Source organism: Tachysurus vachellii, chromosome 19 (assembly GCF_030014155.1).
Source record: "Tachysurus vachellii isolate PV-2020 chromosome 19, HZAU_Pvac_v1, whole genome shotgun sequence".
Taxonomy (NCBI): Eukaryota; Metazoa; Chordata; class Actinopteri; order Siluriformes; family Bagridae; genus Tachysurus; species Tachysurus vachellii.
Genome location: NC_083478.1, coordinates 19,096,898 through 19,112,722, shown reverse-complemented (window position 1 = coordinate 19,112,722; position 15,825 = coordinate 19,096,898). Strand labels below are relative to the sequence as shown.

Sequence of the window (15,825 nt, the reverse complement as noted above, 5' to 3'; positions counted from 1 at the left end):
ACACCTCCATCTTGGTGGGAAAGGAAAAAAGCGCAGACACTGGAGACTCCTTCCATAAATAAAAAACTATATCATCTTACATTCACAAGACTCCCTTATCTAGAGTGACTTATACTGTATACAACTGATGCTTAGGGGCCTTGCTCAGGGGCCCCAGCAGTAGTAGTTTGGTGGATCTGGGATTCAAACTCACAACCTTCTAGTTGGTAGAACCAACACATTAACCATTAACTATGTTGAACAGTAAAATGTAAATGTTTGTTTTGTTCACGGGTTTGAATACGGTTACGCTGTAGGCTTTAACGTGAAGCCGAACGCAAATCCAAAGTCATCTCGAGGGAATAACATTTTTACAGTTACAAAGCTGAAGGACGTTTTGATATCAGAGATCTGTGAAAGGATCGAGGTGTGTAGCACAGCAGCATCAGGTGGTGGTGTTTTGGGCCTTAAACAGGAAGTGGGGTGTCTGAGTAAATGTTGCGGCTTTGCTCAGTTTCGCTTGGCCAGGCTAAGGCAAGGAAGCAGATGTCCGATTGTGTGGGAGGTGAGAGTGTGTGTGTGAGAAAAAGTGTTTGTTTGTGGTTTGGCCTGGACAGCTGTTGGTTCTGAATGCCATTACTTCACTGGTGTTTGTTTTATTTCTCTCTCTCTCTCTCTCTCTTTTTCTCTCTCTCTCTAAAACATACACACACTCTTGTTTTCAGGCTGGTCTTCTCTCTCTGGAGACAGTGTGTGCCATCTCAGGAAACAGAAGGAGAACAAGAACGTTAATGAAGAGTCTTCACACACACACACACACGCACACACACACACAGACACACACACAGACACACACACATGCCAAGACACTATGCTTCCATTGCACACGATCAGAGACGGAAAGGAAAAGACAGAGAGGACGAGAGAGCGATTCACAGATGGCATTTATACCCACCACCAACTACACACAAACACACACACACACACACACACACACACAGACATTGTCAGCCAAAAACATGTCCACATTTAATTTCAGCCAATTATTCCTGTGTGTTAGGCAGGAAGAGAAGGATGAGCTGGAGGATGAGCTGCAGGACGGTGTCTGGCTAAACACTGAATAATGAAGTGCAGATCAGATACATTACCTTTATTTAAACATGTGACACGTGAGACACATCAGAGCGATCCGGAGAAACCGTCAGTCAGGCCTTAATCAGAACTATCTGGTGTTTAGAAAGTGAAAGCGTCTGAAAAGGAAAGTGATGTTGTGAGCATGTAGACATGATGTTCGCTGGTGTGAGTGAGAAGAGAATCTGTAAGAGCTCCACTGTGTACAGTTACACTGATAAAGAGGATGGTCACAAAAAACTGTACTAAACACTGTACTGAACACTGTACTAAACATTGTACTAAACACTGGACTGAACACTGTACTAAACATTGTCAATACTGAACTGAATACTGGACTAAACACTGGACTGAATGGTGTACTAAACTCTGTACTTAACACTTTACTGAACTCTGTACTAAACATCGGACTGAATACAGTACTGAACACTATACTAAACGACAGACTAAATACTGTAAGAAACATTGTAGTAAATGCTGGACTGAATACAGGACTAAACGCTGGACTGAACGCTGTACTTAACACTTTACTGAACTCTGTACTAAACACTGGACTGAACAACATACTGAATACTGGCCTGAATAATAGACTATACACTGTACTTAACACTGCACTAAACACTGGACTGAACAACATACTGAATACTGGCCTGAATAATAGACTATGCACTGTACTTAACACTGCACTAAACACTGGACTGAACAACATACTGAATACTGGCCTGAATAATAGACTATACACTGGACTGAACACTGTACTTAACACTGCACTAAACACTGGACTGAACAACATACTGAATACTGGCCTGAATAATAGACTATACACTACACTGAATACTGTACTTAACACTGCACTAAACACTGGACTGAACAACATACTGAATACTGGCCTGAATAATAGACTATACACTGTACTTAACACTGCACTAAACACTGGACTGAACAACATACTGAATACTGGCCTGAATAATAGACTATACACTGTACTTAACACTGCACTAAACACTGGACTGAACAACATACTGAATACTGGCCTGAATAATAGACTATACACTGGACTGAACACTGTACTTAACACTGGACTGAACAACATACTGAATACTGGCCTGAATAATAGACTATACACTGTACTTAACACTGCACTAAACACTGGACTGAACAACATACTGAATACTGGCCTGAATAATAGACTATACACTGGACTGAACACTGTACTGAATACTGGCCTGAATAATAGACTATACACTGGACTGAACACTGTACTTAACACTGGACTGAACAACATACTGAATACTGGCCTGAATAATAGACTATACACTGTACTTAACACTGCACTAAACATTGGACTGAACAACATACTGAATACTGGCCTGAATAATAGACTATACACTGGATTGAACACTGTACTTAACACTGATTTAAGCTCTATACTGAACATGTTTACTGAATACTGAGCTGTTATCAGGTGTGTACTGAATTGCTTTTTAAATGTGTTCTTATTTAGGTTTTGTCAACAGTACTGTATTTGCCTTAATTTTGTATTGAATACCGTACTGATTTCATTCTATACTGAATTCTGTACTGATTTATTTCCATTATACTGAATACTGTACTGATTTAGTTTTATTATACTGGATACTGTTTTGATTTTCTTCTGTACACTGAATACTGAACTTATTTTGAGATAAGTTTCCACTTTATTGATCCCAGTCGGAAATTTCTGGTTCGATACTAAATACTGTTCCAGTACTGTTCTGTACTGAATATGACACTGATACAGGTCCTGTCCTGATTACTGATTACGTTCTGTATAGTGTATAGTGATAGTGTAATGAAATATGAACTGTATATAAAATTATTTCTTACTACACGTTTCTGAGACAGTGTGGCAATTTTGATATCGTTAAAATAACTTTAAATATAATTTGAACATTACAAACTGACTGGACGCAGCTATGCTGCTGTTGAAATTGTATTCTGAAAATAAAATTCAGTATTTTCCCTCCATTTCTGTTTTTAGACATGACGTTTTTACAGTATTGTTCCTCACTGTCTGATTCATAAAAGGAAAAATGATACCTGCATAACCAAAACCCAAACAGCCCACAGTCTGCTATTTACCACTTCCGTTTACTGCAAAATGAGTTGTGTGTGTGTGTGTGTTGATGTTAAACCAGGAACATTGGTAGTACTTCTTTTAAAGACTATAATCATTTGATGAAATATTCTGAAAGGACTCTGTACCGTCTAAAACCCGTCTTTTTTCAAATATGTCTTCTGGACGAATGAAACAGAAGAAATATTTTTTTTTGTATTTTGAACATACTGAGTAATATAATCATTATTTATCCACAATTAAAGCCTGTCCTTTGACATTTTAATAAACGTGAGAGGCGTTATTTTGTGTCTACAGACACTTTTCACTGACTGTGTAAAGGTCGTCTTGGTTTTTCCTTCATGGTTCCATCAACAAGCTCCACAGAGCTTAAAGGTCAGATCACGGAGGTTAAACTGACAACCGATCTGTACTTTGCCGTCTGTACCTTAAACTACATTAACAGCCATTATAAGAGGTGTGTTAACACTTTCTCACATCAGCCACAAAGCTGAATCATGGCCAACTCCAGAAACTCCAGAGAGCTCGCTTCTTCCTCCTGCGGTCACATCTAAAGGTGATAACTCTGGCACTTTCGCTGTGGCTTTGGCTCCGGCCCTCGTAGCCTGAGGGACAGAAGATTAACAGTCTGGTTCTTACTGCAGTTGTTGTTGTATGTGTGTGTGTGTTTTTTTTTTGCAATCGCTTAGTGTTGCAAATTGCTTCATTAAGTGAGCCCCCTCTGTGCTTTATTGTTTAACTGCCCTGCACCGTGTGAGCTTGCCTGGGAAAGACTGTACACGCTGGCTGGTTTGTAACCAGTGTTAGGAGTGTGGTGCACAATCCATGAGATATTACAGGAGTCATTCACCTGGTTATTGATGACTGCAACGAGCAGAATTGTCTTGACCAGGTTTACGCAGTTATACTCTTTATTTCAAGTGTCAAATTTTTTATAAATTTTGGTTAATATTTAAGATACATTTTAAAAATATATTCAAGATGAAATGTTAATTTATTTTTTTTTTTAGATATATTTAAGATATATTTTAGAAGTTTCTACTTCAAAATATTTAAGACATATTTAGGAATTTCAATTTCATATTTTTAAGATGTTTTATTTAACCTATTTTAAATACATTTTAGCATTTTTGAAAACATATTTAAGAATTGTAGAAATTTTAGATTTTTCTTTAGAATTTTTTTTTTAGATTTTAGAATTTTATATTTTAATATATTTAAAATATATTTTCGATTTTTTCAAATATATTTAAGACACCTTTTAGAATTATAAGGATTTTAGATACATTTTATTATTGTCTACTTCAAAAAACTTTTATTTCAAATTTCAGTTTCATTTAATATATTTTAGATACATTTCAGCATTTTTTAAATATATGACACCTTTAAAAAATTTTAAAATTATTATAAAGTTTTAGAATTTTCTATTTTAATAAATTTAAGATCTATTTTAGAACTGTTATTTAATAGAATTATATTTTATTCATTTATTTTATTTTATATGTTTAAAAAGAAAACAAAAACAAACATTTTATCACATGAATGGAAAAAACGTGATAAAATAATTAAGAAAATACATTTGGAAAATTTTGATCACATTAAAGTACAAATTTTTATTTATTTAAAATGTAATTAAAGTCATTTATTTTTTAATTTATTTAATTTAAATTGTACTGAGTCGTTTAAATGACCCTGACATTTATAGCACTGTGTGATTAATCATAATTAAAGTAACCTACTGAGAAACTCTGCAGTAAAAATGGTTTCATTTCTTTTTTTTTACTCTTAACGCTCAGAATGTCAGCATCTGGTGAATCACCAAGTCTTCAAACTTTAGACAAAACACAGCTACTAACTGTTGTCTGAGAAGTCAATCATTCAAAGCACAAGGAAGTGTTACCTTCTTAAAGATGTACGGAAAAAGATTTAAAGCCGACGGGCGAGAAGGAGAAAGACAAATTAATTCAGTATCCTTCATTTTCATTTCACCGAACCGTGAAGAGTTTGGCAGAAATGGATGAGGGTGTGTAGTACTGTCTGTTTGCATCCTTCAGCTGTCTCACCTTCATGACCAGAGAGACAGAGAGAGAGAGAGAGAGAGAGAGAGAGAGAGAGAGAGAGGGGGAGAGAGAGAGAGAGAGAGAGAGAGAGAGGGAGAGAGAGAGAGAGAGAGAGTGAGAGAGAGAGAGAGAGAGAGAGAGAGAGAGAGAGAGAGAGAGAGAGAGGGAGAGAGAGAGAGAGAGAACGAGAGGGAGGGAGGGAGGAAAAAAATCAGCCATGATTAAAATAAGAGCTGGGGAATTCTGCGTCATTTTATTACCAGACGCAGAAAGGCAGACGGCGACTGAAGAAGCAAAACACAATGACAGAGATGTATAGGAATGCATACTGAGAAAAGAGAGAGAGAGAGAGAGAGGGAGAGAGAGAGAGAGTGAGAGAGAGAGAGACATATACACAGAGAGAGAGAGAGAGAGAGAGAGAGAGAGAGAGAGAGAGAGAGAGAGAGAGAGAGAGACATACACAGAGAGAGAGACATATACACACACAGAGAGAGAGAGAGAGAGAGAGAGAGAGAGAGAGAGAGAGAGAGAGACAGAAAGAGAGACATACAGAGAGAGAGAGAGAGAGAGAGAGAGAGAGAGAGAGACAGACATATATACACAGAGAGAGAGAGAGACATATACACAGAGAGAGAGAGAGAGAGAGAGAGAGAGAGAGAGAGAGAGAGAGAGAGAGAGAGAAATAATAATAAAATAAGGGAAAAAAGGCAAAAAAGGGTGGAGAGCGTGTGGGACTGGCGTCTTGGAGAGGAAAAGATGATGCAGGACCAAGGTGGAAAGACAAAGAAAGGTGGGGCAGAGACATGGAGAGAAAGAGAATAAGGAGAGAGAGAAAGTACCAGCAGAAGAAAGAAGGATAAAGAAAGAGCCGGACAGAGAGAAAGGGAGTGATACAAAGAGAAAGAAAGATGAGGAGACTTGTAAATTGGCCAACATGCTCCATCATGTACACAGCACCACACTGCTCTAAACCTTCAGCGGATTCCATAAGACTCAGCAGCTCCTCTGCAGAATAAAAGGGGTGTGTGTGTGTGTGTGTGTGTGTGTGTGTGTGTGTGTGTGTGTGTGTGTAGTGTGTGTGTGTGTGTGTGTGTGGTATGTGTGTGTGTGTGTGTGTGGTGTGTGACAGAAAAAGAAAGAAAGGGAGAGGGGGGAGAGATAATAATGGAATAGATGACAGGCGCCTGCAGCGCGGACACAGGAAGGGGAGGGGCTGAGTTTGGGGGCTCGTCACTTGCTGGCCAATCAGAGCAAAGCTGCACTGCTTGCCTGCACCCGTCACTCCAGCCTACTCATACCGCCACATGAAAAACACCCTGGCACAGATCCGCACACAGAGACAGAGAAAGAGAAAGAGAGAGAGAGAGAGAGAGAGAGAGAGAGAGAGAGAGAGAGAGAGAGAGAGAGGAGGGTGTGGATTTGAAGGGGAGGAAAACGAGACATTTTACACAGAGACAGAAAATAAGTAATGAAAAATAGAAAGAAAGATAATAATGAAAGAAAGATAAACTGCATGTGTGGGGAAAATAACTTTAAAATGAATTAGACATAAACTGTTCTAAAGAGAGAGAGAGAGAGAGAGAGAGAGAGAGAGAGAGAGAGAGAGAGAGAGATCATGTGGAAAAAAATGTAATGAAATTTTATAAGAAAGAAAGAAAAAAGAGAAAGAAAGTAAACTCGCAGAATAACCAACAAAAAGCCTGACCATTAAAGAGAAAGAAAGAAAAAAAAAGAAAGAAACAGAGTAACAATGGCATGTAAGAAGAATAAAGAAAAACAAAACAATATAAATCTTTATTTAAAACGAATGAGAAAATAAGGATTAAAAAAAGCGAGAGACAGAAAGAACGAAAAAACGAAAGAAAGGAAAGACGAAAAAAAGGAACAGAGCAGAAAAGGATTCATGAGATACGTGGGAGAGGCAGACGGAAAGAATGAGATAAGAGAAAGAGGAGTAAAGGAAAGGACAGAGGACAAGAGTAAACAGCAAAGAAAATTAAGATAAAGTCAGTGATGAGAAATAATAAGGGCCGATAAAGGAATAAAGAGAGGAGTGCAAAAAAAAGAGGGAGGGAAAAAAGAGGTAAGACAGAAATGAAGACTTAAGTGAAACCACAGAAAGAGAGAGCGAGAGAGCGAGGTAGAGAGAGACAGAGAGAGAGAGAGAGAACGAGAGAGAGAGAGAGAGACGTCCGCACGTTGAACTCTGTCTGGCTTTAAAGTTGGGAAGCGTGTACAGAACACCTGCAGTGACGAGGACACACACAGCTGGGAGACTCTCCTCCACAAGCACTGCTCCACATCTAACGTCTCTCAACAACACAAAAACAACTTCGGCTCAATCACGGCAACAGAAAAAAAAGCACAACCAGAACAAGCAAAAAAATCGGACGTTTCACATTAGGGACGTTCGGCACGGCTGTATCCCGTCGAATCGATACGAAATACGCCGTTTATTGCAACAACGATATGCATGATGAAAAGGAGAAAAGTAACACACGGTCCGGTCGGGACAGAGAGCGTAAACTGGTGTGTGCTGGAACCCCATGTTCCAGCAGACCACACACTGCGTTAGTACTGACTACTGATCCGTGGCTCCGCTCGTCCTTTAAACAGTGTTCAACTCTGGCCACTTTTAGCAAGGATTCATTCAAACCCTCTCCCGGCGTGCGTGCAAACCGAGGTGTTTTTTCCGTTTGATTCATGGCACAAAAATGCTGTGGTTCCTGACAACTCCCTAACTGGTTTCGTTTCATGTGAAATGCCCATCTTGTGTCCAACAAAATTACCGACTTATTTCAAACCGATGACTACGTAGCCATTAAATCCGCCGCTTTTTGACTCGTCTTACTGTAAAATAAGGTGCGCTAACGACTAGACGACTAAAGCTGCTGATGCAAATTCTTTAAGGGAAATGATGACTTTTTAAATGAACCCCCTGTTGATGAGAGAGGTCAAAGAAGACTGATCAGACTGGTGTCAGACTGGTATCAAACTCACGAGGAGGTTTTGTCGGTGAGCTGAAAAGCGTCTCAGTATGTATACCATTACCTACAAGTTCTGTAAGAATCACTCTTTACAACCATGCTGAGCTGAAAAGAATCACAGGGAAGGCATCAAAGGTAATACACAGTTTTGATACCAGATCAAGGCTTGGGACCGGCACTGAAAGTGACTGACTCGTGCAACCCGGTATTTAGGGAATGAAGCCTAGGCTGCTGTAGGGAGAGTGCAGGATTCCAGCCACTACAGTAGACCACCATGTATCTACAAGAATGCACGACTTAACCCAGGGGTTACATCGATGCCAATACACCATGGCTAGGAGCACCACTCTTTCAAAGCATGATGCCAATACTTAAGAGAAGTTAACTTGGGGGGTTAACCCCATAACTTGTTTAGGGGTTGCATCAATGTGGAACCACCAGTGCAATGAGCACCACACTTTACAACCGTAGTGAGCTGAAGAGCATCACTTAAACCATTGATGTCAATACTTTAGTTCTGCAAGCACCATACCTACGAGAGTATGTAGTTAGTCAACCCCTTAACTTAGGGGTTTGCGTCGATGCTGAACCATCAGTGCTACTTTTACAAGCATGGTGATCTAAAAAACATCTCAGAATGCACTCTTTAACCTAGCGGAGGCATTAATAGTGCTGATGCCACTGCTGATGTGGAACCACATAGGTTCTACTACTTCTGACAGCCAAGAAGAGCCAAAAGACTACAGTACACTTGAACTGGTCAGATGATGATTGGTCTGATCCATCCGTAGCATATAGTCAGGATTTGCCATCCGCATCAATAACAAGACCTCCAGAATCCAAACTGGTCTGTTAACAGCTCAGGCTGGTGGGGTTGGTGTAATGGTGGGGGGAATGTTTTCTTGATACACACTGGGCCCCTAACCAATACCAATACCAATACCAATACCAACAGAGCTTTACTGGTCACAAATCACTTATTTTGAGTCGTCTCAGACTGGCCACATGACCATCATAATCAGTCAAAGGTCTCTCCAAGGATTAAACCCAGGGGTCACCTTTGGGATGTTGTAGACTAATGCAGGATGAATACAATCTGGTGAAATGGAATGATGTTCAAAAAAATGTAAGAAGTCAAAAGAAATATTCAAGGAAGGTACTGTACAGATACTTAAAAAACATAAAGTAGAAACTTTGGACACATGTAAATATTTGCCGTTTGCTTTGTTGCCGCGTAGCATCCCGACTTGTGACCTCATCCCCAAATTCAACCTTCGTTCTTTTCTTTTTTATCGCCATACCAACACCAAGCCTCCACTTACACAATCCCACAAATAGCTGCTCTTTCCATGTGGAAGCCATTAAACCCTCTTCATAAAGTCACCTACTACGGGGCACGTCTGGAGGCCCACCATCATAAAACACATTTAGGGATTTTAAAAAAAAACAACATTAACAGCACCCCATAAGATGAAGGAGTAAGGAGCTCTGCTGGATGCTGTTACGTGCTGGGCTAATTGGTTAACGGGAAGAAGCGAAAGAGTCAGGCAAAGCACCTGGCTACAATGTACACGACAACGTACAGTACACGCAGTGAGATTTTAATAAACAAGCTGAATTTAATTTAAAAATCTTTATCCGGGATCAAGTTGCAAGAGCAAACGGCAAGATTAACCACCTCCGGTGCAGGCCACAGACCGTTACACCTGTGGCACTTAAAATGAGGTCTGTCCATAAAAGCCAGAAGATCTAAGACTTAAATTTCTTACAAAGGTAGAAATCAAATTGTCAAAGTGTGTTTGTACTGGAATAAGAGGTTTTACTGCTCTGAGTAAATGTTATGCCATTTATCCATTTTCTGTCCTGATTATCCTACACAGGGTCAACGGTATCCTTGAGCCTACCCCTAGGGACCTCGGGGCACAGTGTAGGGAATACCCAGGATGGGGTACCAACCCAAGGCAAGGGCACACTCACACACTACAGACAATTTAGTCATGCCAGTCAGCCTCCAAAACACGTCTCTGGACTGGGGAAAGATACCAGAGTACTTCAAGGAAACAGCTTGAAGAATGGGAAGAACCTGCAAACTCCAAAGGAAAAGAAGGAATTTTAACCCCCGTCCAATACAGATGAAAAAAAGTGAAAGTGAAGTGACATACGGCTAAGTATGGTGACCCATACTCAGAATTTGTTCTCTGCGTTTAACCTATCCAAAGTGCACACACACAGCAGTGAACACACACACACCCGGTGCAGTGGGAAGCCATTTATGCTGCGGCGCCCGGGGAGCAGTTGGAGGGTGTTCGGTGCCTTGCTCAAGGGCACCTCAGTCGTGGTATTGCCGGCCCGAGACGAAACCCACAACCTTAGGGTTAGGAGTCAAATTCTTTAACCATTAGGCCATGACTTCCCCATGTAAAGGGGTAAAGGGGTATCCCCAGGGCATCCTGATGTGTCTAGTAAGGAGTCTCCAGTATCAGGACTTTGGAATGATTTGTCAATGCTTTGTGGGTTGAATGACATTCTGATTGTTCGTATAGTACAGTAGTATGTCGGTCTTTGGCAATCGTTGGCGCACAGCTGTGGTTTAATCGGACTAAAACACGTGCTACAGGATGGGACTCATCACACGGCTGCATCGTTGATTGTTTTCCTGTTTTTATTTTCTTACTCTACAGACTGTATGAGACACAAACTACATTTACGCATAGCAGCAAACTATTTCAGCAAGAGTTTCCATTTTAGAAAGTCTGTTTTTTTTTCATAGGATTCACAGCATATACACTTATTTCACAGAAAGAGATTCGGCGTGATTAGTCCATCAAAATAATGAACGCTTGCAGCTCTTATAGAAGTAATTTGTGTGCATGTGAAACTTTGTGTAGCCGATATAAAAGGTGCGTGACTCATAGACGTGTTTCTTTATCAACTGAAAGATGTTCTTTTTACAGAAAATACTTACTTTTCTATAAAAAAGTATAAAGCAGGAGATATAGGAAGGGAAAAAAAAAAACAAAAGGATAGAACAAACTAACTGCTGGGTAAAGATAGTATCAGGCTAATACCAGGATCGAAGTAGCAGCACAAAATGGTGGATATCAGAGGAAAAAAGACCTGATTCTCTAACAAACAGTTCAAAAATGAAACCAGGAAGTTTGAAAGTTTGATGTTTACGATTCTATTTTTTGTGTTGTTGAAATAGATTTTTATTATATTTTACAAATTATTTTTAGTGCACTGTTTTAGGTATGTTTTTTTTTCGCTTATTAAATTATATGATATTATAAAATATCGCTTTCATTATCAGGAACGTAAAAGCCTCACATTTCTATTCTGTTGCTTTTGTTTATTCTTACGAATTTCATTTTTTTTTTTTTTTTTTTACATTTTTTTGTTTTTGCCTAACGTTAATTCAGCTTGAACTGTATCTGTACTGAAAGCCAGGAAATGTGACTCCTGACTCAACTCTTTTGTTCCGTTGTTGAGTCTTAAGGCTATTGGTTTAAACAACACGGTAAAATGTTTAAATCAAATTAAATTTCCTTTCTGTACACAGACCCTTGCTGAGGTTTATAGATTGAACCACGCTATTGAACATGTGGTGAAGGTTTGCATAAAAGACTGCAGAAATTAATTCCGGTTAGAAGAAGAACGGTCTGATTAGAACTAATTGCTTCCTGCTTCCAGGAAAAAGATCAGATACACATCAGGCAAGGAATTCAGATTTGAATCAGTGTGTAAACGCAGGTTAAGGAGTGTGAGTAATGCCAGCGCTGCCACATCCCCTGTTGCTCTGCCGGGGCCCAGGACTGCACCCAAGCCCACGCTGGGTCCTGTTTACGTCTGCATGCTCGCCGCACTTGAAGAGCTCCAAAAACTCAGAAAAGTTCACAATTTGTATGATACTGCATCCGAGTGACTGTATGTGTATGTGTATGTACAGTATGTGTGTGTGTTCTCAGTACAAACGTGTGGTGATGCAAACAAGCAGAGTTAGATCACAGGGATCATAGGTTACTGCACACTGCTCCACAAACAAACACTTCATATGCCGACAGGTCGAAACTCTTCCTAATCTCCACAAAGCTTTAGCGAGCGATTCAAGCTGCAATCACAGCTCCATTGTCTTTGCTGCATTTCTATAAAAAGAGGCGGAAAAATAAATCGCCGGACATGATACATAATACGATGTGGAGGCAACGTTCGATCGCAAACTGACCGCAGTAAACAATACTTTTATTGTTGATTATGTAATGTCTAGAATTTTTTAATATTTAAAAATTATTATTAAAATAAATATGAGCACTGAAAAGTGGAAACTAATTATAAAGCAGCAGAAAAAAAGAGACATTTTATAATTCAAAAATTTAAGTAAAAATATTTTGCATCAGATTAACAGCTCCTAATGAGTTTGTAGCTTAATTATTAAAAAAAACAAAAACAAATAACCCACACATATCATAAAAGCAAAGTATAGTGACATCTTTTATTTTGATAATGATATGATATCATCATATTATAAGCTACTTACTTGGCAGTGCTTTTACAATCACCGCTGTAAAGTTTTTCTGATAACAGAATGTCCTGAAGTGGTTTATTACTCTTATACTACAGGAACTTAGCAGCACAAGTCCTTGTAAACAAGCTGTTACTATAGAAATGATTACGGAACATAAATACTCGTATATGTAAATGTAATGAACCCCTTCTGACCAATCAGAAACGAGAATTCAAAAGCGCTGCAGAAACCTACCAACATCTTTTAATGTTTTTTACTTCTTGCCAAACTTCACCTTATGATTTACTACTTAGAAAGATTTAATATGTGAAAAATGTCACATTTAATACCATGTAAAATCTTTTATGCATGCAGAAAGCATAAAAAGCCCCACGTTGAATTGACAAGAAAACCAAGTATGTACTCTTAATCAGTGGCATTAGAGGTCAGTAAATTTCCCAGACTGTAATTAGAGCTTGGAGATAGATTTAAGAGCAGGTTTACAAATCTATTCCACAAGGTAATGTTGCTTTCCTTAATTTCACGTGTTAACAGAAAGTTATCAGCTGTTGCCTAAACTGCAGGTTTGTTTTGTGTTTTCTCTGCACGGTGCTACATGGGTGGTGTAATGGTCATGTGACCGGATCGAGGAAGGAGATGATACGTATCTATGGATGTCATATCAAATTATATGAGTGTTTGTTACACGTTTATATCATTGCTATAGAAAAGGTGAACGATAACCACATATATGCATCGTGCAAAAAAAAAATTTGTTATGATTTTTACTTTTTTTTATTATTCTGCTGAAAAAACACAATCTTTTCCATTAACTTTGCTGCAGTACAATTTTCAAAATGGGATTTCTTTTTTTCTCATGACAATGCTGAAGAACCGAAATTTGATTTTTTAAAAAGTTATTTTAAAAAGTTCCATTAAGTTTTAATGTTAGAAAGTAATTCACATTTTAATTAAACAAAATGATAAATACTGATACATCCAAATATATATATATATATATATATATATATATATATATATATATATATATATATATATATATATTTAAATAAACTGTGCGTATGTGGTTTATTTATCATTAATAAATATGGTTTTTAAATAAAAAATGGTTATAATTATTTAGCAATTACTGCAATGTTTGGTTCTTTTTTGAAATAAATAAATAAATAAGCAAACAAACAAATAAACTGTGGTATCGATTCTAACCACATTTTACTTCTTTTTTTTACCATTCAACCAAATGAAATGCAATGCCAACTCATTCATATATACTATATATATATATATATATATATATATATATATATATATATATATATTATATTATATTATATTATATTCTTTTTTTCTTAATAGTAATATAATAATGCAATGCCAACTCATTTCATTCATATTACTATATATATATATATATATATATATATATATATATATATATATATATATATATATATATATATGTATGTTTATATTATTTATTTATTTATTTTCCTTCAGAAACACCCAAAGCCCACACGTGCAGAACGCATGGCTAAATTCCAAATCGCTCGTTAAAAGGACATCAAGTGCACTATTTTGGGTATCCAGAAAATACTTCACACCACTGAGAGTGCACTTGGGGAAGGGATCAGGAATCGGTTTGGGACAAAGCCCGCAGAAGCCCCGCTGCACCGCTCTGCTCTGCTCTCCTCTCCTCTCCCTGCCTGCTCCTGTCCGACCTGCATCTGCTCAACCTACCGCTCCAGGTTGCCATAAATAATCCAGGCTACTCTGTGAAAGTTTTCCAAACACATTGATAAAGAAATAACACTTTCATTCTCGCTACACGTCACAGTTTTACACATAACTCGGATTCGTTAGCAAATCGAAACGGTCTACAATCCGAGCAGCTTGTGTTCTGAGTAAATAGTTGGACTTTAAACCTCGTCTTGTGCAACTGAAGCTAGAAAAAATGCTGGAGCAGAAATAGAGGAAAAACTAAAGTAGGACAAGTTTCTTGGGGCATTTTGTTTGTAACGAAACTAATTCGGATTAACTGCGATACTAAACAGTACACACGGACAGTCTATAGTATATAATCCCTGTACTGTAGTGCAGCAGTGTGGATATTAGCGGTGTTTATGTGTCAGCTAGCCGTTTAGCACAACTGCACTGGAGCTCCTTCACACGCCAAACTCACTCGGACTAAACGTTTCTCCATGAAACAACTACAGCACAATAAAAGTATATACGTCACCAGGGGAGATCCGAGTTGACTTTCGAACCATCCAAATACTCTTCTTCGCTTCAAAACTCAACGTTAATTCCACACAAAATGGGTGTATATACATATATAGATGTAATTTTTTCCCTCTACTCGTCAACCACCGAGGAGGTGGACATCATCGACTCGGCTAAGCCCCGCCCTTCAGGCTCAGCAGCGCTGCATGTCTGCCTACCCTCTCTCACCGACAGCCAATCGCTGGCAACCACTGTGAATGCCCTCCTCGCGGATTGGTCCGTTAGAATGACAGCTCCATTTGGATTGGGCGAATGAAAGTCCACTGACTACACCAGCATACACGTTTAGGGGTGTGTCCTGACGTCATCTGCTAGCCAAGCGGAGAGGTAAACAATCCAGTCCTTATGAACTTGGTGATATTAGGATGATATAAAAATCCAAATAGAACTAAATAAATAAATAAATAAGCCTAACTGGTATTTTGCTTCCTTATAAGAACATTTGTACATAATTTAAAGGATCTTAAATATTAATAGAAAAACACAAGCTAAAAATGTAATCTAACATTTCATATTATTTGTAAATATTATTAATAATAATAATAATAATTATTATTATTATTATTATTATTATTATTATTATTATTATTATTATTATCATGTAAAAACACGACTTTAATAATTACAAAATGTATTATTTTACTTATTATTTTTTTTACAGGGGGTACCAGGAAAATCTTTGTGCCAACGTGACAAAGTCATGGCACTTGGTTCCTGCAACTTAATTTATATTCCTGTGGATTAATTTGG

The 15,825-nt window shown here is 38.2% G+C and overlaps 1 protein-coding gene across 1 annotated transcript in view; it reads right to left on the bottom strand.

Moving 5' to 3' along the window:
- Positions 1–15,214, bottom strand: part of vdra (vitamin D receptor a) — a 53,873-nt gene extending 38,659 nt beyond the window's left edge. The window contains exon 1 of the mRNA XM_060893447.1: positions 15,032–15,214. Within this exon, the coding sequence (XP_060749430.1) occupies positions 15,032–15,125 (94 nt within the window). The 5' untranslated portion in view covers positions 15,126–15,214. The remainder of the gene's footprint in view (positions 1–15,031) is intronic.
- Positions 15,215–15,825: the final 611 nt, after the last annotated feature.